Source organism: Uloborus diversus, chromosome 5 (assembly GCF_026930045.1).
Source record: "Uloborus diversus isolate 005 chromosome 5, Udiv.v.3.1, whole genome shotgun sequence".
Taxonomy (NCBI): Eukaryota; Metazoa; Arthropoda; class Arachnida; order Araneae; family Uloboridae; genus Uloborus; species Uloborus diversus.
Window position 1 is genome coordinate 65,003,102 of NC_072735.1, and position 21,055 is coordinate 65,024,156.

The window sequence follows — 21,055 nt, forward strand, 5'->3', positions numbered from 1 at the left end:
CGGTATCTCGGCTCAGGAATTTTTTTGGACAAAACCAAATACCCTTGTCCCAAATACCCAAATACCCCTAATCTTACTTTGTTATGAGCTTTAACATTGTTACATTCAAAAAATTCCAAGATATCGCCCTGGTTGAGTTGACATGGATTTTACCGTATGCATATATGCATGGGAAGAGGGAGGGGGTCTTTGGGGATCTTCATAGCGATCCCATCGGAAGTAGAAAGCATTGGAAAGCTTCTCGCAATTATTTTTTGCATTATTTCTTATATTTTTTAGAATACAGTTTAATCCTAATTTAGCGATTGTCAAGGGACTGGGGAAAATATCGTTAAATCAAGGGTATTGTTAAATCGAGGAACATGGACATTCAATGCACCTAAGTTGGACCAGTGAAATGTATCATTAAATTGCGGAAATCGTTAAATCGGATATCGTTAAATCGAAGTTATACAATGGTTCAGTTAAGAATTTTTGTAAAAAATCCCCTCTTTGAACAACCAATCATTATTCTATTATCTTCTGGATATTTCATCGTCTAAGTCATAGTATTGTCTTGTTCTGAGGAAATAATTTATTTCTCACTTTCTCCCAGAAAAAAATTTCAATGAAAATAAATCTAAGCAAAGTTTTTGTTTAGGAAAATCGATCTGATTTTTATCACTTCTGGAAATTTTAATCTGATTTTCTTGAATTTAAAGTAGATAAGGGTGATTATAATATCATGAATGATAAGTGGCATAAAAAGAAAACAAAATGGAGGCGTTATCTTTGATAGACCTACACTTTTATGAAATATTAATCTAGTATATCTTATATCTGTTTATTTACTGTTAGTTTCTGAAGTTAATGCAATAGTTGTCGTAAAATCATTTCTTATTTTTACTAAAGGAACAAAGTATTTGCTATAAAAAATGATCAGGTGAGACATTTTACTTATCTTTACAGACATTAATTGTATTCAAAAGATAATTAGCTGCAAAATATTTCACTGCTAATAATTTTGTAATTGATGAACAATCTCCTTTTACTTTCTTTTTTGAAAAAGAATAATTCATTTAAACAATTAAATCTGATCAACTCACAACAAAAACAGAGAGAATTAGTTGAAAGCTCTTTGATTTTTGAAAGTATTGATTTTTTTTCCTGTTGAATGCTTTTTCCTTTTTTAGAAACACTAAAAAATACTTTTTGACTCTTGGATTACTACTTACTGGAATTTTGATCTTTGTTTGTTCTGTGGAAGCTTGTAAGTACTTTAAATTTTGCTCGTCGTCTACAGAATTCTTTATTTTTTGCTTGGTATTCGATTCATGCGTGATTTAAAGACTTTTTGAGATAGTTTTTTTTCTCTTTTCAAAAGATATTTTTTAAAAATCAGTTTTTGACTTTTTAATGCTTACTTATAAATTAATCAAATATTATAAAAATACATCTTAAAGATCTCATATTCAATGAAAATACATGGAAATACAGCCGCGCAAATCGTTTCATGATTGTAGGGTAACACCCCCAGTAATTGGCAGGTCACCAGTAATTGGCACTTCCAACATAAATGTCATAAAATAAGATTCATATCCAATCTTTTAAAAGTATAAGGCTATATATCAACTGAATGTACATTTACTTTAAAGATTATAACTTGAATTCATATTACTAAATGGTAGCAGTGCATAGAAAAGAGAAACAATTGTGTCTTGCGTCGAATCAGCCATTTTTGTTGCAAAAGCTTCTTCTCTGGCTTATGGGAAGCATGCACATCAATTTATTAAAATCTGACTTAAAATTCATTTTAAACTTTGGTTGTCAAAAGTTTTGTTTAGTTGAAAGGTGTTACTTTGAGTGAGTAGAAGAAAAATTTTGTCTCTTTTTGAAGAAATGATGGATGCCATTTAGTGGTGCTTTAGTTTTGCTAGTACCCAGTAATTGGCACATGTGCTTATAATCCCTAACGAGTTGTTCAGTGCGTCACTAGTTTGATTTCTGATACTTTTGCAGCAAAAATATTGTATGAGTTCTACTACTGATTTAAATTCTCCAGGATCTACTGTTAAATTAAAAAAAAAATAAATAGCAAATATGTGTTGCCATCACAGTCAGATATTGTGACTGTAGAGAACTATTTCGTTCTTTCTTTTTTTTTTTTTTTTTTGGTCCCTTTGAATCATCGGTTTAATGTTTTTTTTATGTGAAAACAGCTGCTGCCCGCCTTGTTTAGTGGTCAGAGGAGTACGACTGCGATGAGGTGGTCCCGGGTTCGAATCCCGGCTTGGGCATGGATGTACTTTCTCTCTCCTGTCCTTGTCATTCCTTTGTGTGAAAGTGTTGTTGTGCTGTGTATGGTTAACTACCCTATAAACGGGTCTCTATGGCATGTGTGTACTGTAGAAGTTGGACTTCACACCAAATTACGGTACAGTTGAAAAAAGTGAAGCAGCGCACCCTAAATTGCCAGCCTAGCTGGCACAAAACAACATGTGAAAACAGCTGTAATTCTTAAAATCAAAACTGCATGCCGACTGATGAAACAGCAATAATCACGATATTTTTTTTCATGTAACATTGCAAATTTTTATTTCTCTAAAATACGTTTTTAACGTTAAGATGCGTAATTTAACATTATTTTATGTAAAATTATCAACTCCAAATTAACATTAGTTATGTATCTTATGATGATGAAATTTGTATGTAATCTAAAAGTGAAAAATAAAGTGATTTTCCAGTTTTAATAACATGTGCCAGTCACTGGATCACAAGGTGTCATACACTGGGATATCAGGTGCCAATTACTGGCGCTTTTGGTAACTTTTTATACAAACATTTTTAATAGAATATCTCTTCAAATATTTTTGCTTTTAGTGAACTGAGTAGATGCACAGATGTGCATTCTTTGATACAAAAATATTTACAAGTAAATATTTCTTTTCTAAGAAATGAAAACAGAGGTAAGTTTAAGGACAAAGTCTTAAAGTGGCAATTACTGGGGTTGTTACTCTAATAATATTAAAAATTTACAATTATTACTTTTGTTTTGTTTGTCATGTAAACATTGAGGAGTGGAATGAGATTCAATCCTCAGAGTGAAGCGATGGGTAGAGACCAGGGCTGTGGAGTCGGAGTCGGAGTCGAAGAGTCGGACTGATTTTGGGGGAAAAGGAGTAGGAGTCAGAGTCATTTGAAAAAATGCCGACTCCGACTTTCTTTTTTTTCTTTAATTTTCACCGACTCTCCTTGCATTAAAAAAAAAACTAACTACCAATCGGTTTGATTACATGTATAATGCCCAATAATAACAAAATAACCGTCATTGGCAACCAACCGGCTTGCTTGTTTATCGAACCCTCTGTAATAGACTCTGTCTACGCCATCACCTAGTTTGCTTGTTTTTTCACTTATAAAAACTGTCAGCAAACGGCATGGGCGGATTTATGAGGGGGCAGAGGGGGCAATGCCCCCCAATTTTGGGAGGACTTTATGTAGTAACAACACATCTTCCAAAAATTAAAAAAATATGTATTTTTTTTCTTTTTTGAATAGTTTAGAAGGGCATGGGTGGATTTATAGGGGGGGCATAGGGGGCAATGCCCTCCAGTTTTGGGAGGACTTTATGTAGTAATAACACATCTCCCAAAATCTTAAAGCAAAAAAAAACATGACTTTTTCTTTTTTGAATAGTTTAATGAAAATGAAGAGAAAAGCAAATGTCCTTTTCTGATGGGAGAAAAGAAAAGGGGGGGGGGGGGGGGGGAACGAACATTAAATACAAATTGTACAACTGTCACTGGGGTGCTGAAAATATATCTTGATTCACTATTTTGGACTGAAAGCCATTTGGGCAAGTATATGAATGAAAATATAGGCTAAACGAGCTATACATTAAGCTGCAACACTTATAATAATTGACGATTATTTTAACAAATTAGAACCTAAAACAAAGGGGAAAATCGCCCCCCTCCCCATTCGCGCTAACAGAACGATCTACTCGTTATGATTTGTGTCCACATTTCAAGTATTTATTTGTGCATAATATTTATGTTCTTTGTATATTAATTGGCCTTTTGAGAAATTCTTAAAAACATAAGATTTTTTTCCTTCTCTTTCTCTCTCTTTTTTGAGAGAGAGAGAGAGTATAAATACTATCGCAAACTGAATAAATTTCAGTTATCTGAGAGTTCTGATTAAATGAATCTTTTTACTTAGAGGGAGAGTACAACTTTACTTACTTTATAAATACTGTTTAAAAAGTAAGGTAAATCATAATCATCTAAGTATAAGTGAGTCAGTCCTTGTCATTATTGAAATCTAAATAACTGAGTCATCAAAAGTTTCGGAAAAATTTGCTGAAATTTCATAAAAGTCTATAAAAACCTAACAAAGATCGGTAAAATCGTAAAAATCCTTTAACCGTAAAGACTGACGAATTTCCGTAAAAACTACAAAAAATCAAGCAAAATTTACAGGTAGGAGTGAATTACAAATAGGGTCGAATTTGCCTATAAGATGAACAAGCTGTTGCTTATGTCCCTAAGCAACAGCTTGTTTCTAAGTTTAGGGGCCTAAGTTTAGGCCCCTAAACTTAGGCCCCTAAGTTTAGGGGCCTAAGTTTAGTTGCCCCTAAACTTAGGGCAGTTTAGGCAACTGCTAAACTGCCCTAAGTTTAGCAGGTTATGAAACTCACATGTTTCATAACCTGCTATTTATTCAATCCTGAATGCAGTATTTTGGAAATTCTTTTGCATTGATTGCTTTTATCTTACTTCTTCTGCATATTGTTTATCTGTTTAGCACGGAAAAAAAATACACTGCTTCTATTTCTTTTCGTTTTCTGCCCCACTTGTAACTGAAGAAAAGTTGCTGTCATGAGAAATCTATGGTTTCTTTTTTCTTTTAAAGTTAAAATAGCTATTTCTTCCAAAGTTAGAACAGGACTGCAAAAATTTACAATCAAGTACTAAAATACCAGAGACTGGGAAGTACAAATGAAGTGCGTTAAATAATTTTATTTATTCTAGAGTCCTTGAAAATAATTAGATAAGTCTTTGAAAATCCTACGCAAAGCAGGCTCCAATTACTTCTGCTGCATATTGTTAATCTGTTTAGCCAGGGAAAAAAATGATACACTACCTCTATTCCTTTTCGTTTTCTGCACTACTTATAATTAAAAAAAGGTTGTTGCAATGAGAAAACTAATTTATTTCTTCTTTCAAACTTAAAATGGCTGTTTCTTACAAAGTTTGAACAATACTGTACAACTGTATAATCTAGTTATCAATTTCTATGTCGATCCAATTAACCTTTATAAGGCTTCAAAATGCAGAATTTTATATCCATTTTACAAAATTTCCTTCGGAGGACCCCCGGTCACCTAAAATTGGAGATAATGTATTTCCCACTTAAAAGGGAGCCCTGCGTCACTCTCTTGATACCAGCTCCCTTTCTTAAAGTCAATTCAAAAAGGACAGCATGAAAACGACACACTAAGTAAAGCATGGACTTGTGCATCACAGGAAACAGACAAAAACATAGGAGTGGGAGCCAATAAAAATGTTGCATTAAAAAAAAAACATCCTGCCCCCCCCCCCCAGGAACTCAGTCCTAAATCCGCCTATGGCAAACGGATTTGTTGCTTAACATTGTCTAAGTAATCACTTTCAAATAAAAATAATAATATATTTTTTTTACCTCGATCTCAGTTATAAAATATTAAAAGGAATGTATGAATCGCTTGAGCAAGTTGGGAAACTTCTGAGGGTGCTTGGTAAATTCAAATAAGTGTTTGCTTGACCCGAAAGCGCAAATCCAAAAGATCATATATATATATATATATATATATATATATATATATATATATATATATATATATATATATATATATATATATATATATATATATATATATATATATATATTAAATCTAAAGACTTTATCTAAGAAAGCTTGGTTCTCACTAAAAAGTTCAAAATAAAATCAGTACATGATTTCATTGGTTACAACACTCAATAATTGTAGTTAATCCAAAAATCTTCTTATTAAGGTTAATTCTAGAGCTGCCAATAAAACTAAAATTAAAATTTGAGTCAAGAAATGTAGGTATAATAAAAGCTATTTGGACAAAGCTGTATACCGCCGCATTTTCAGTGAAATTTGCTCCAGACGTACATGTACCCGACCTCTCCCCACAGTATAGTGCAATATTTTTGTTGAAATTTTTAAGATGAAATTTAAGATTTATTATTCGGGAAATTTTTCAGAATTAAAGTATATCAATTTTTATAAACTCTGAAGTTAAGTTGAGGTGTTCAACACAAGATGGGTGTCACACAGGACGGGGAGGGGGCCACCCCCTCTAAAGAAAGTTTTTTGACTTTGAAAAAAAAGTTTTTTTTTTCTCTCAAGTTACAGCTTTCAAAAATTGAAAGCACCGGATTTGATCAACATGTATTTGTTGAAAACTAAAGGGGAACATATTAATCCTTTCCTGGTCAAAAAAATAAATAAATAAATAAAATAAAATAAAAAATAAATGGGATTTTTAAGTAATTTCACTTTAATCGCAACTATTGGATAATTTGATTTTCAAATTCAATTTCTAACTTTTTATGCATCTTAAGTTTATAGTAAAATACAACGCGAAAATTTCGTAAAAAGGAACTAATATTTCAATCTCTCCTTAGTGTTTTTTCCCCCATTCCCATGAGGGTGAGGATTTGAAAAACAAAATACGTAAATAAGTAGTTAAGCCGGAGTCGGACGTTTCAAAATCCAGGAGTCGGAGTCGGAGTTGGAGTCGGCCATTTCTCTTCCGACTCCGCAGCCCTGGTGAAATCGGGAGGAAGCTGCCGCGAGCACGGGTCACATGGGGAGTATTAAACTTCTTCTCCTTGGCGCCCTAAATTTATTGGCGAGTGTTTGCATGCGATAGGTTGCAAATTTTAATCTTTCCGCTTCTTGAAATCTTTTAAAGATTACTTGCAAGGGGCCATTCATTAGTTATGTAAGGGAGGATTAGAAAAATCTCTACATACCCTTACTTCAGGGGAGGGGTAGCGCAAACCCATTCATACGTAATATTTTCCAAGTCGATATTTTATATTAGAAATCGAGCGGTCAAATTTTTTGCAGGGATAATATTTCATTTGCGTCTGGAAGGAAAACACGTATTAGGATCAGCTTTTTTTTACTTGTTTCATAAAAAATGAATAGTGTAAAATATAATAATAGAATTGCACTATGTATGGTATGTTTTATTTATAATTAATATCGCATCCTATACTATAGTTGAAAAACAAAAATCTTTGATGAACGCCAAACAGGAAGTTTCAGTGTAACTGATCCTTTTCTAACAACATTTTTTGTTTTGAAAATGGAAGTGGAATCATACATAAGAATAGGGGGAGGGGTTGGAAAAATCTAACGTACCCTTACATGGGGGTAGAGGGGAGAGGGAGGACAAAAATTGCCAAAATCATCCTCACGTAATTGATGAATGGCCTTCAACGTATAAACACAGTCTGCTACAGGCATAATCCAGGAACGGCAAATGGGAAAATAAATTTTCCACTTGTTCCAAATTAGTTTTTAAAAATTTCAAAAAATTGCAATAAATGCATATAAATTTATCAGAAAGCATTCATAAATTCTAACATTCGAGCTTTCTAACTCTATTTTTAGCTATAAAACCAATAAATTCATAAATAACTGAGATAATATTAAAGTAAAAACTTACTAATAGAATGTTAATGGTCCTCCCTTGACCAATTTTTCCTTACATCCAAATGAAGAACAATAAGAGACCATTTTGTTTTAACACAACAACTCTCCCTCGTAGAAACACATGCTACGCTACTCCGCGTTACATGATTGTCACGTGGTGAAAACCACTTTCGTGCTGGCGTTGCCACATACCCTCTCTACCCATCTTCACTCTGAGATTCATTCAGAACAAGAATTGCTATCAGGTCGATTGCTCGAAATGTTTTATAATCGATCAATTTCAAATATTGGATACTACCGACTGCTTGCTTGAATTATCACAAATCAGTAACTGGATGTATTTTTATATGTTTAATATGAAGTAATTTAAATTTGTTGTGTTTACTCATTAATTTTCACTCAAAACTACTTAACGTTTTGAAGTTTTACTTGTATTTTGTTTTTTTTTTCTACTTAACCAAAGTTTTAACTTGGAATTCTATGGGCTTGGCGAGAAACTGGTGAGATATCGACAAGCTGGCTTCATTTTTGGACGCTACACTTTTGCGCCAAATTAAGAGAGTAATCACGAAAGAAATTTTAGCTTAAAACACCCTCTGATATAAAATTAGTTTCATTTTTTTACAAGAGTACTTTCCTTGCCGTTTCTCCAAATGAAAAAATAAGGATTGAAATAGAAAACAAAATACGCTATTAATTCGTGTCTTGTTAACCTTTATGAACACGGACGGTTTGAAGTAACATAAGAACACGGGTGGCGTACTCCGTACGCCAGCATTTTTTAAAGCTTAACTATTAATTTTTAAAGACTTTCCTATTGAATACAATGTCTAGTAATGTTATAGAAGGAGCAAAGATGAATTGAACGAATAGACGAACACAATTAAAAGGAATGCGATCACAATATAGTACAAAATGATGATAAGGTTTAATTTGCAATTTTCACGAATATAAAATATTAAAAAAAAAAAAAAAAAATTTGTACATATAAATGATATTTTAGTCATAGTTGATATTTTAGACAACTCGTTGGCATTTGTTGAACAAATATTGCAGCTCTCACAATTGTATTTTGTTATTTTTATATGCTTTTTGCATACAAAATTGGGACATTCACGTGTGGTTTCTATAAAAAAAAATAATCAAAAAGAACAAGACAAAAAGGCAACTTTCGGCTTTAAACACAAGTACGTCACTTAAAGGACCTTGGAAAAAGGGTAAATAAGGGCCAGGTGTTGGTCAAGAGACTATTCTAAAATTCCTAGCTGATTTCTTGCTGAGTGGTGTACTCAGTACGCCGTCCATGTTCTTAAAGGTTAAACATCACAGCAAACCATGACGGTATTATTTACATGAATAGCATAATTATAAAATATGTGGTATTTAATTAACTTCGTAGGCAATGATTTCACCCTGGTTTCTCGCAAAGAATGGAAAGCAAGGCCAGCGAAGAAAACATTACGGCTGACTACTCCAGTGAAACACGAGTTCGTCGCTCATACAGTGACTCCTGAATGTCAAAGCTTACAAAGCTGTTCCTCCATGATGCGAAGTATGCAGACATTTCACATGGACAAACAAGGTATTACTGTAAGCATATTGTTCGCAAGCAAAAATTTCGTTTGCTTCATCTTAACTGCAATATATCGAGCTCGCTTGAATAGTTTCAAGCGATGTTTGATATTGATTCGTCAATGCTGAAAGTTTTTGCACTAGATTGTGAGGCACTGAAGACTGAAAAAGAATGCTTCACAGTCACAGTGAAGTATTGTCTGCTTTTCACGAGAAGGCACTTCGCCCCGCCTCCTCGAACGCACAGTTCCATTTTACGCGCGGGGTGATCGGTAAGCAATCTACGCGCTTCTAAATGAGACAACCGGAACACCTTAAATTGGGCGTGCATTTTAATGGGCAAAAAAGTCTTTGTGTCCTTTACATCACTTGCTTCACTGGTCTGTTGTCATTTTAGTTATTCTTACATTTTAAAAACTACTGCTTTTACAACAAAATGCTATGATCCGAATATACCTTCTGACGAAAGCAGCGAAATAGAATCGTAGAATACCACGTGACGAGGTATTAGTCAAAGGCCTTCTGGTGAAAAACGGACAATAGTTACGGATATATCGAGAGGTTTGCATACTCGAGTGATCGGATAGCAACTGCTTGTGATAACAGAATGATCAGCAATTAGTAATCTTTTAAGTGATTTCATAATCGAATAATAAAAAATAGAATGAACATCTCGAGTGATTCAATCGAATAACCTGAGAGATTTCAGATTCGAGTGAACTTCTCGAGCATTTTCACGCTATTTGTCTCGATCATGCCCATCACATAAGCAAGTCGTGCATTCTATAGAATAATTGAAAAATTCGAGTAGGAGCAAGAAATCAATATTAGATGCCAAACACAACAAGTAAAATTGTTTCATTCTGTAAAATTCATAACAATCAATTCTTTTTAATTATATTTTTTAAATTATTCAAATCAACGCATGTTTTTTTTTTCTTCTTCTTTTTAGGATTTATGGATATTGGATATAATTTTGTTGTCGGAGGGGATGGCAGGATTTATGAAGGCACTGGTTGGACGAACCAAGGAATTCATATTCCTGGATGGAATTCCAAGTCGCATGGAATTGCATTCATCGGAAATTACATGAGTAAAAAACCAAACGAAAAAATGCTGCTAGCTGTTCGAAAATTAATGATTTGCGGCATTACTAAGGTAAAAATTTTATTGTTTACTGTGCTCTTAAATTTTTTCTTATGGTATTCGGTGTCATGACTTCCCAATTAAAAAAATGAAAAAGAAATTTAAATTTTGTTTGTACTGCAAAAGGAGGATTATTTATGAATAGGTTTGAACAGCACAAACTAGAAATGAAAGCTCAAGATGATCAGGGTATAACTTGAAAAATACAATAGGATTTAGAGCGAAACAAAATTTGAAAAGTGTTGTCCGATCACGTTAACACTGGAAAGTTGGCAAGCGGCTAGTTAAGATGATTCAAGAAATGCATCGAGCAGGGGGAAAGGAAAAATTTGATGCACGTGTTTTGAAGTGTTTCTGCTTTAAATTTGGCAAGCTGGCATTCAAGTAAATTAATATATGCATCCATGTAACGGGATGTTAGCATTTCCATCATAGAACAGAAAATAGAAACAAGGAAAATTTCTCTGTTCCAAAAAAATTATCAGTGAACTGTGATTTATTTATCGCAGCTTTAGCCACTTTATTGTTTTTTTTTTTTTTTCATTTCATATACGATAACAACATACTTCTGCTGAATAAAAGCTCTACTTGCAAACTTAATAAATATTTGTTAAGTTTGCAAGAAGAGCTTTTGTGAACAATATTTTTCTGCAATATATGTATTGTTTTTTAGGGCTCGATCGATGGCAATTTTTGGCCGATGGGCCGATGCCGATTGTTGGCCGATTGTTCAAAGAGGGCCAATGGCCGATTGTTTTCCTCCAAATGGCCGATTGCCGATGGCCGATGGCCGATGCCTTTGGCCGATGGCAAAAAAAAAAGTCAAACAGAAATGTATTGATAAGACTGTCAGGGATTTAAAGGATCATTGATTCATTTCACTTTACTTCCTTTCTACGAATAAGGAATTGTAATCACAAAAAAAAAAAAAAAATAGATTTCGACCTAAATTTCTATTTTACGATCATCCAATTTATACTTCACAAGTTTTTTCGGCACATCTGTCGAAAATAAAAAGTTACGTCAAGTGACGCATGTTCAACAATCAGGCTTATGTGAGAGCATGGCTATAGCATGGCCCAACTAAATTTCGCTTACGCTTACAGACCGTGGCAAATCGCTGAAACTCGTAGCAACAAAGAGGGCGCTACAGGTAACCCCTTTTTTTCATCACGTTGCCTACGTTGCCATCATTGATCGGTTAATGCAAGGGTTCCGCTCAGCGCCTCTTGCGGTCAAAATGGGCGACGTACAATCAAAAATAAACCAACTTTGAAACTTGTCATTGATTGGTGGATGCACGGAGCAGATTGTAGTTGCATCGGTTTAACACAGAAAAGTCATAAATTGTCAAGGCGCGAAAGTGTCAGCGCCGTCTAGTGGGCCCATGGTGAGAGAAAAAAAGAAATAGTGTATAATCTTCCGCCAACGGGTACAAAATAGCAACTTTAGTACCCGAAATTTTAATTTGGACCTCTTTAAATTATTTTTAATTCCAAAAATCTAGTCATCGTTAAATACTTTTTAAGTCTTTCACGACCGGCGTCAATATGGGGAGATAACATTTCCGGGCTTATTGGCCGTGGTCTAATTGGAGTAGAAAATTCCAGACGTTTCGGCTTGCTTTGCTGCAACCATCATCAGTGGTTTGAGTTTGGTAAGACCAAACTCAAGTCTCACCAAACTCAAGTCACTGATGATGGCTGCAGCAAAGCAAGCCGAAACGTCTGGAATTTCTACTCCAATTAGACCACGGCCAATAAGCCCGGAAATGTTATCTAGTCATCGTTGTCAGTTTAAATAAGCATTCCGTTTCACGGATTTACTGGCGAAACCCCCAATGTGAATTCCTGAGTATCAAGGTACCTTCATGCCAAATTTGGCAACAATCAAATTCTAACTGTAGATTTGAAAAGGAAGAATGCCCTATCAAGGTTTTCGCCCTTCAGAGGGGAACAAAAACCCTTCTCTGTGAAATCCTGAGTATCAAGGGACCTCAGTGCTAAATCTGGCAAATATCTGACCTAAATTGTGGAATTGTCTGAGAAACATTCATATACCAACACAAAACACACACACACAATATACATGCAGTTATTTATGCATATATTACTAAATCTTGTTTTGGATGCTTTTGGATGTTTTTAACTCCCATAGAAGCGTATTTCACGCATTGAAAATCGAAAATAAGCCTCAAAAATTAAGTCAAGCACATTTTCACGCTTTATTATTTAAGCAAAAATTGAGCATTGTGGAAAATGATAAAGAAAAAGAAAACTTTTAATTGCTTTTGTAAGCATATACTTTATTATCCTGCGTGCAGCGCTACATGTAAAGGTAGCAAAATATGTTTGACATTGGCTATGATTGTCACAGAATTTGCCTTTTGATATTTTAGCTATATGATTGTTCATGCTCGCGGCACAAAGAGCCCTGTCATGAAAAGAATTCCTCAACTTGTTCTAAGGCTGGGGTTAAGTTTTTGTGACACACCCCAAAGACCTTCGATTTTCAGGCATTTTCATTGACTATTTTAGGCTGCTGTTGATGCGATGTGGGAATATGAAATCCCTTATTAGAAATCGAAATGTCATGCACCTATAAGAGAAAACCATTTTGTGTGTGCAGGTGGATGGGTGCATGTGCTACCCATTTCCTGATATTGGTTGCTGGAGAGATCTTTAAAAAGAAAAAAAAAACAATACAGGAGTTTTTTTTTATAAGTAATGTAATTCATTATCCACATGTTTTGCCGTTTAAAGTTCAGCATTCAATATTAAAAACTAAAATTAGCAATTAAAACTTGGAACAAAATAACAGATTTCACCTCTTTACCCATGAAAGGATAAGCACTTAAAGCAGGGAGAAAATAAAAAAAATTCAACAGTCAAAAATATAAAATATGTAAAATAAATAAAATAAGATTATAGGATAGGAAAGAAAAAGTCTCTCATCCTGTAAAAATTCTATCTCTCAAATTCAATTTTTTCAGAGACCGAAACATTTCTAGTAAAGGTACCCTCAAATTTTCTCTTCTTAAAATGGAGTTTGTAAGCAGGGCTGCTGAGTAGGAGAGGAGAAGGCACGACGAGAGGTCATGTCAGCCTAGTCGGAAACTAGAGGCCAGTGCCTTTGGGTGGGGGGGGGGGGTGACACTGATGCTAAAGAAAGAAAAAAAAGAAGAAAGAAAAAGGAGGGGACTCTAAATAAGAGAAAACGTAAAGATTAAGTAAAATTTACTCTTTTGATATTGACTATTATGGCACTTAAAGTAGAGTTAATTGTTTTCTAGTAAGCAATTTTGATTTTCTTTCGTCTCCCCCTCCACCTTTTTCCTTGTTTCCTCTTTTTCTTTTCTTTCCCCCTTTTTTCTTTTCCCCCCTTTTCTTTCCTTTTTCTTCTTTTTTTTTTGTTTTTTTGGGAGGGGGGGGGGGCGGTGACATAATTGACAAGGGGCCCGCCTTGGCTCTCTGCGGCTCTGGAAGGGGAGGGGGTAGTGACCGACTCTGGCTCCGAGTCCGGATATTTCAGAAATTTCGACTTCGATTCCTTTACCCTAAAATCAGTCTGACTCAACGACTCTGACTCCCCAACTCTGACTCTTGCTCTGCCGCCCCGGCAGTGTTAAAAACTCGGAGGGCGACTCCGATTCCGACTCTTGGAATTTCAAAACATTTGACCGTCCATTCCAACTGCGACTTCTTTACCCCAAAATCAGTTCGACTCTGACTCAACAGCCCTGCTTTAAAGGGACAAGAAAGTTACCTGTAAAAAACCGGTCAAAAAAAATCAATTAAGTTAAGAATTTTAATGCTAATAATACAGCGACAGATACACAATTTCGCAGTTAACCTTTATCACATATAATAGGAAAATTACTAGATAATTGGTTTGCTCAACTATGTCTTAGTTTCATATTGTTTTGGATATATCTGCTGTTGTTGGGTATCGATCTAAAACGCAATTGTAATTAAACCAAAATGTATTTTTAAGTCAAAAATTTAACAATTGGCATATTTTACATTTTATCTGAATTGTGGTTAACAAAATAAAAAAAAAACAAACTATAATTTAATCAAGTCTCGAGTCTTGCCGAAAGAGATATATCTTAGAAAAACTGCTTAATTAACTATTTACATTTAAAACACGTATTTCTAGTGACAGAGAACTTCAAGCACTTTTGTAGGCTTTATCTGTTTTTGCATAAGATGATAGACAGTTCCATTTTGATAGATTTATCAATTGTTGCACAAAACACCCTACAAAGAGTTCAAAAATACTAGATTCTTGTTTCTTGCATGGACTTTATGAAGAACATACCCTCTACTTCTGTGTAATGCAATTAAATTTTGAAAGCCTCCAGTAACATCCACTATCCACTACAATATTAAAATCTGTTCGCGTCCGTCCGTCTGTCTGTCTGTCTGTCTGAAGATCGATCTTCTCGAGAACCGCTGCGAACCGAGAGTCAAACGAGATACCGATCAATTCGAAATTTTCCAAAGAAATAACAATAGAACCAATCTCGTAATTGTGCAACTTTAATTAGCGGAGATATTAATTAAAACGTTAATTAACATAACGTTATTCAGAAATTTTTATTTCTTTCCTCTTGTCATTTTGCATATGGGGTGAGCAAGTAAAATTCTAATAATTGTTTTAAAAGGGATTTTTTTTGGCTGTTGTCCAAATCTTAAAACAACGTTTCCATCTAGAATTTCACTTGAAATTAGTTTTAAAATTATTTGCTCTATACGGACATAGCCTTTATTTTATCGTCTGTCCTTTTTTTATTTTTTACATTCAACGTTCTTAACTCTTTTCAGCATATGAAAGTTGTTTTCTTTAGCTATGTTTATTGATTGTAGTGGAAGTTTATCTTTAGCTGTCTTCATATTTTGGTACATTTAGGATGTACGACTAATTATGATTATTTTTGTTGGACTTTTTCCCGTCACATGGGTGAGTTTTTGAATTGTAATAACTCTCTTTTTCCTTCCTGTTTCTATTTTTGGAACACAGTTTGTATCGTTGAAAGAATATGTTAAATTACGATTGTTTGGATTTCTTTAAGTGAAACAGAGTTGAACAAAAAAGACTGTTTTTAAGGATTTTAACTAAAGCTAAATTGGAATCTGATGACTTGGTATTAAATTAATGCTTATTGGTACTTATTTAGTCTTGGTGCTTTAGTTTCACGTAATCAACCAAAAAGTGTGTGTCATTTTATGTAAAAAGCTGATTGTATTTGTACATAAATATTTCAGATATAGGCTATCAGATGTAATTCATTTTAACGTGAGCACAGATATAGTTGATATTGCATATATTTTCATCTTTTGTACTAATTGAAAATACTCATAACTTGTGTCATTGATAACTATGATTAACGTTTAAAGAGATTTTTGCCAAAAATATGCTCTACTGGTGTTTTGCAAACCTTGCATTACGCGTATTTATTTACTCCTTAGCGCTTTAGAAACTGATGTCAGAGTAATACAAAAACATCAATTGGACATCTCTTTCATTTTTAAGTAGCCCGTGCAACGCCGAGCACGCAACTAGTTATTTAAATAATATTTGTTTTGTTCAATAACGGACGTACCATCTGAGATACGTCCGTTACTGAGGAAAAAAAATTGAAATATTGTTTACGGAAATCTTCAAAGTTTAAAAATTTATTACATAGAAGTAGAGTCTGCATGATGTTCGTGCAATGAAACTAGAATCTAATATTTTTAAAACTCTTTGTAGTGTGTTTTGTGCAACAATTGATAAACCTATCTAAATGGAATTGTCTGTTTTCATACGCACACAACAGATAGGTCCATGAAGAAACACGAGTTTAAATTAAAAAAGTTAATTAAATAGACCCTCCCTTTTTTCTGAGATATCTTTCCTTTGTGCAAAACTCAAGATTTGATTAAATTATAGTTAAAGTGCTTTATTGAGCACAATTCCGGCAAAATAAAAAAAATGTCGAGTTACAAATTTTTTGTTTAAAAATACTTTTTCGTTTAACTGCTATGGATGTATGGATGTTTGTTACTCTTTCACGCAAAAAACTACTGAACGGATTTTGATGAAACTTTACAATAATATAGCTTATGCATCAGAATAACACATAGGGTAGTTTTCGTCCCGTTATGGGGGGCAAAACCCTCTTAGGGGGCAATAAAACACAATTTTCGTATAAATTCTCTAATATTGGGATGAAAAAATACTTGCACATATTAACATTATATGTCCATCGAAAGCTCTGATTTTTCTGCTGAAGATGGCACCTGTTTGAAATTTCTAAGTAGAATAAAAGCGAGTTACGAGCTTTTTAGTTCCATGTTCGTAGGCTTTCCTTAACTCAATACCATATTTAGTGTATCATCTCAACTCCCTGTCGATAACGTTTATTGTTATATTATTGGTTATCTTTGCTTTTTGTGACTATTCAAGGCTTTCCTCAAGTCAAATCATTAAGCAAGATTTTTGCACAAGATTGGCAAATAATACATGGATTTGGTTGATTATTTTCCACTTTAATGCAACTTTGAGGCAGTTAATGCGTTTTTTTATTTATTTGTGTTGACTGGGTATTTAATCGATCAGTAGGAATCTAGCCAAACTTTTTTTGTGGAATCATTTCAATAGCTAAGGCATTTGGCAATTTTTACAACTGCCGCTGTTTGTGTAGCTTAAGAGAACGCAATACTGTTTCTCGGTTTTCACCATGTAACCAAATATCGCCATTTCTTTAATATTTCTTTCTTTAAATTTGTTAACATGTAAAATTATTCGCCAACTAAATCAAGAAATTCCATAAACAGCACAAAAACTTCCATTAATTTGTTTTTGCGCAAAATTTCAAACAGCTGCCAAATTTTTACTATTTATTGGAAACATTTCGGGTAGCAACATTTTATAATCACCAGAAGTATCTGAGTATTTGGCGACACTATCTCTTCGATGAAAATTAGTTAACACATAGTTTTACAAAGGTGGGAGGGGGAGTCTCATTTAAGGTATCCCAATACGATTAATGCAAATTTAATAACATTTTAAATTGCAGTAAGGGATTACGGGCGGCTACGTTTTTTAAAAGTTTGTACTGCAATAGCAATGTACAGAAAATTTTAGACTATGTTCGAAAAAAATAAATAAATAAAATAAATTTTTTTAAACAAGTGAAGTTTAATTTCATATTTTGGAAATTCCTCAAATTTGTATATGTTTAAGCATCGTTTTTTTCGTTTCTAAAAGAGTACTATTTTGTTCTTCATACTTATTGCCATTTTACTTCTATGGGTTAGGAAGGAGCTCTATTTTTAATCACGTCAAAGCGGTGTGTTATGAGTTATTTCAGTTACAGCAGAAAACGAATAAAAGTAGCGATTGTTTCTTATAATTATTACAGATCCAGGCAACGCTGGGTATTTTTGCTACGTACAATTATCTGGTAACTAAATAAAGTTATGAAATAGAGTCGGCCCCTCTACTCCAGTTACCGTCAAACAAAGATTTATTTTTCGCCAGGAACGGCCAAATACATGCAAACTTTTTCTTTATAGCATCTTCTGTTCGGAATTAAAAATCATATCTTATGAATACAGATTAACCAAACATTTTACGCAGTTTCATAAACTTGGCAAGTCTCTGGCGAATGTATGGTACTGTGGTCCTTTGGCGATTAATAATGGATTTGGATTTATTATTTTACATTTTAACGCTGCTTTTAATTGCAAAAATATAAAATAAACACAATGAGATTTTAAAAACTTAATTGATATAAAGAGTTATGATAACGTATTCGGGACGAGTGTTCAAAAATTTTGGCCCTACAGCCATTACAAAAGTTGCATTAAAATGTAAAAATTCCGCCAAATTAATTTTGGTAAAAAGGTCATTAAGTACTATGAGGTATTGAAGTTAAAATTAATCCTCCAAATTAGTGAAACAACACTCTTTCTTAAATAGCATTGAAACTGCTATTAAAATGTAAATTAATACACCAAATTCATTTTTTTATCTCCAATTTACTAGGCGACTACGTTAGTGCATTGGCGAATTATTTAAAATTTTTATGAAATTTTTCATTTTCTTTTTTCTTTTTTGTTTGCTGTATTTTTAAGTGTTAATGATGCTAATTAGGATTTTGTGGAATTAATGTCCCTATTTTAATGGGGACAATGAAGAATATTGTTCTTTTTTTTTCTTTTATTTTGTTTTTGTTTTTTTATCCTATCGCACCTGTACTGATTAAGATTTTTTTAGATAATCATGACTGAGACCATCAGAGGGAAATGTTATTTGAAAACGCTGATAAAGACTACTCTAATAGAGACTTTTGGGAATTTTTCTCTTTGCGAAATGAGAAGTTTTTGTGCTATTGTCCTCATTTAAATGGGAATTTGAAAAAAAAAAAAAACTGTTGTCCTTACTCTGATTTTAATGGTACTTTCACTCTGAACTTTTTGGTATTGTAATTAGGATCGTTTACGTTATTTAGAAACAGTTGATTTCCTTCTAACGGAGATTTTAAAGGTTTGATGTTCTCACTCTAAAGGGACATAATTAGAATTAGGATTTGTAATGATTCTTGACCCTATTTTGGGACGATATCTCCGGTAAGAAGCTATACATTATACAATAATTTAGTATAATGTATAGCTTCGATAGCCGATGTAGCGCTGGATACTATTTGACGGAGATCGAGATTATAAGGAAACTGAATCACTTAATTTAAGGGGGTCCGGGACACAAAATCCTCAAATTTTGCAAATTTTTTTTTATAATTTGAAAAATTGCTCCGTTTTTTTTCTGCTTAAGAGGACGTTTGAATCTTGTTTCTACCTTAAATATAACGAAAGTTATAGTTATTTTTGTTGCATGCATCTAACGAATGTGTACATAAGTTTAAAACTTTAAACGCGTTTTTCTCCATGATGCAATTTTTCCCGATTTCTTGCATTCAAACTCTTATAAGTCAGGAACCGATAGAGATAAAGTAATGAAACTTGGAGCATATCTTTTTCAAGCAATTTACTTTAACTTTTATTCGGCGAATTTGAAAAAAAACGTTTACTTCAAAAATTATGATTTTTTTTAAAAAAAAGTATCTTCGAATTTTTCGAAATTTTTCTTCAAATATTTTTTATTTTTTTATTGAATCAATATTTTTAAAATCGCCGAATAAAAATTAAAGCTTAGATATATGTGCATACTTTTTTGAAAAAAAATTGAAAATTGACCAACAATATTTTGAGTTATAGCAATTTAAAGCAACCCCATTTTTTTTGAAAAAAACTAATTAAATTTAAAGAAAAAAATAATTTTTTTTTCATATTTATGTTATGATTTTGTTTATTAAATAAATGATGAATCAGTTCAAAAAATTTCAAAACTCTAAAGTACATAATAAAAAAATTTTCAAAATGTGTGTCCCGGACCCCCTTAAGAATAGTTGATCTCACTCGAATTGGATTTTTTGAGAATTACCCAAAATAACTTCGTTAGAACTCCTGAACGTTTTCGTGATTTGTTTTGTGTGATTTTTGGGTGTCTTTCCAGTTCCGCCGACATTTTATTTATTCCCATTCCCCCTGATTTTCTGTTTTAATCATACCTTTTGATACATTTAAAGGGGCAGGCAATCTGAAATGTCAGCGGAACTGGAGACAAACCATTTTTTATTAACTATTTGACCTCTGCCTGTGTTGACCGTTAACTTGAACTGATTGAAAAAAACTACATCAACGTGAGCGAAGCCGCGGTTAAAAAGCTAGTATATATATATATATATATATATATATATATATATATATATATATATATATATATATATATATATATTGTGGGTGGGTGTGTGTGTGTGTGTTTTGTGCAACAGTTGATACGCTTGTTGCCGTGGAATTGCCCAGATGTTTATGCAAATAATTTATAACTATTTTACACATTGCCAAATTTGGAAGTGCGATTACAAGTGTATTTATTTATACATACGTAAATCCCTTTTTTTTTTTTTTTTCAGGGTTACATTGCAATGGACCGTAAGCTACATGGTGCGCGTGATGCCACCTGCACGAAATCTCCTGGGGATGTTTTGTATGGCATCATTCAGCAATGGCCCATGTTTGAAAAGGGACCCTTAAATCCTTATAATTGTTAACAATTAGCGAAATGATGAATGAACATAAAACTAAAACGAATAGCTGGAGCACGGATTATATGAACAAGAAAATTATCAAAATATGCACTAAAAAATTTTTATTCATGCAAATAAAAGTTTTCACATTTGACTTAAAACACGAATGGCTTTTTTATTTATGTTTTTTGTACTTTTGAAGAATTTGAATTTTGGCAAAGTATGCAAAAAAAACCTTGCATATGCACTAATGATTCATTTATTTCTTAATTTTAGATAACTATGCAGAACTTAAGAAGATTTTCGTCAATTTTGTGCCAAGTTAAATGCAGCACTACTAACACATTTTATAAGATTTGATGGAATGCGTGATTTTTCTCACAAGTAGTTAAAGGGCAGAACTACGGAGTCGGAGGGAAAATGACTCACTCCGACTCCAACTCCTGGAATTTTAGAGCCTTCGACTCCGACTCGTTTAGCCCAAAATCA

General features: G+C 33.3%; 1 protein-coding gene across 1 annotated transcript; it reads left to right on the forward strand.

The window, feature by feature from the left end:
- The first annotated feature begins 839 nt into the window (after window positions 1-839).
- Window positions 840-20,706, forward strand: LOC129221889 (peptidoglycan-recognition protein 1-like). The gene is made up of 5 exons (XM_054856260.1): window positions 840-922; window positions 1,173-1,249; window positions 9,113-9,295; window positions 10,238-10,443; window positions 20,453-20,706. Exons 1-5 carry the CDS (start codon window positions 915-917, stop codon window positions 20,588-20,590), a joined length of 612 nt encoding a protein of 203 aa, XP_054712235.1. The 5' UTR covers window positions 840-914; the 3' UTR covers window positions 20,591-20,706.
- The last annotated feature ends 349 nt before the right edge of the window (window positions 20,707-21,055 follow it).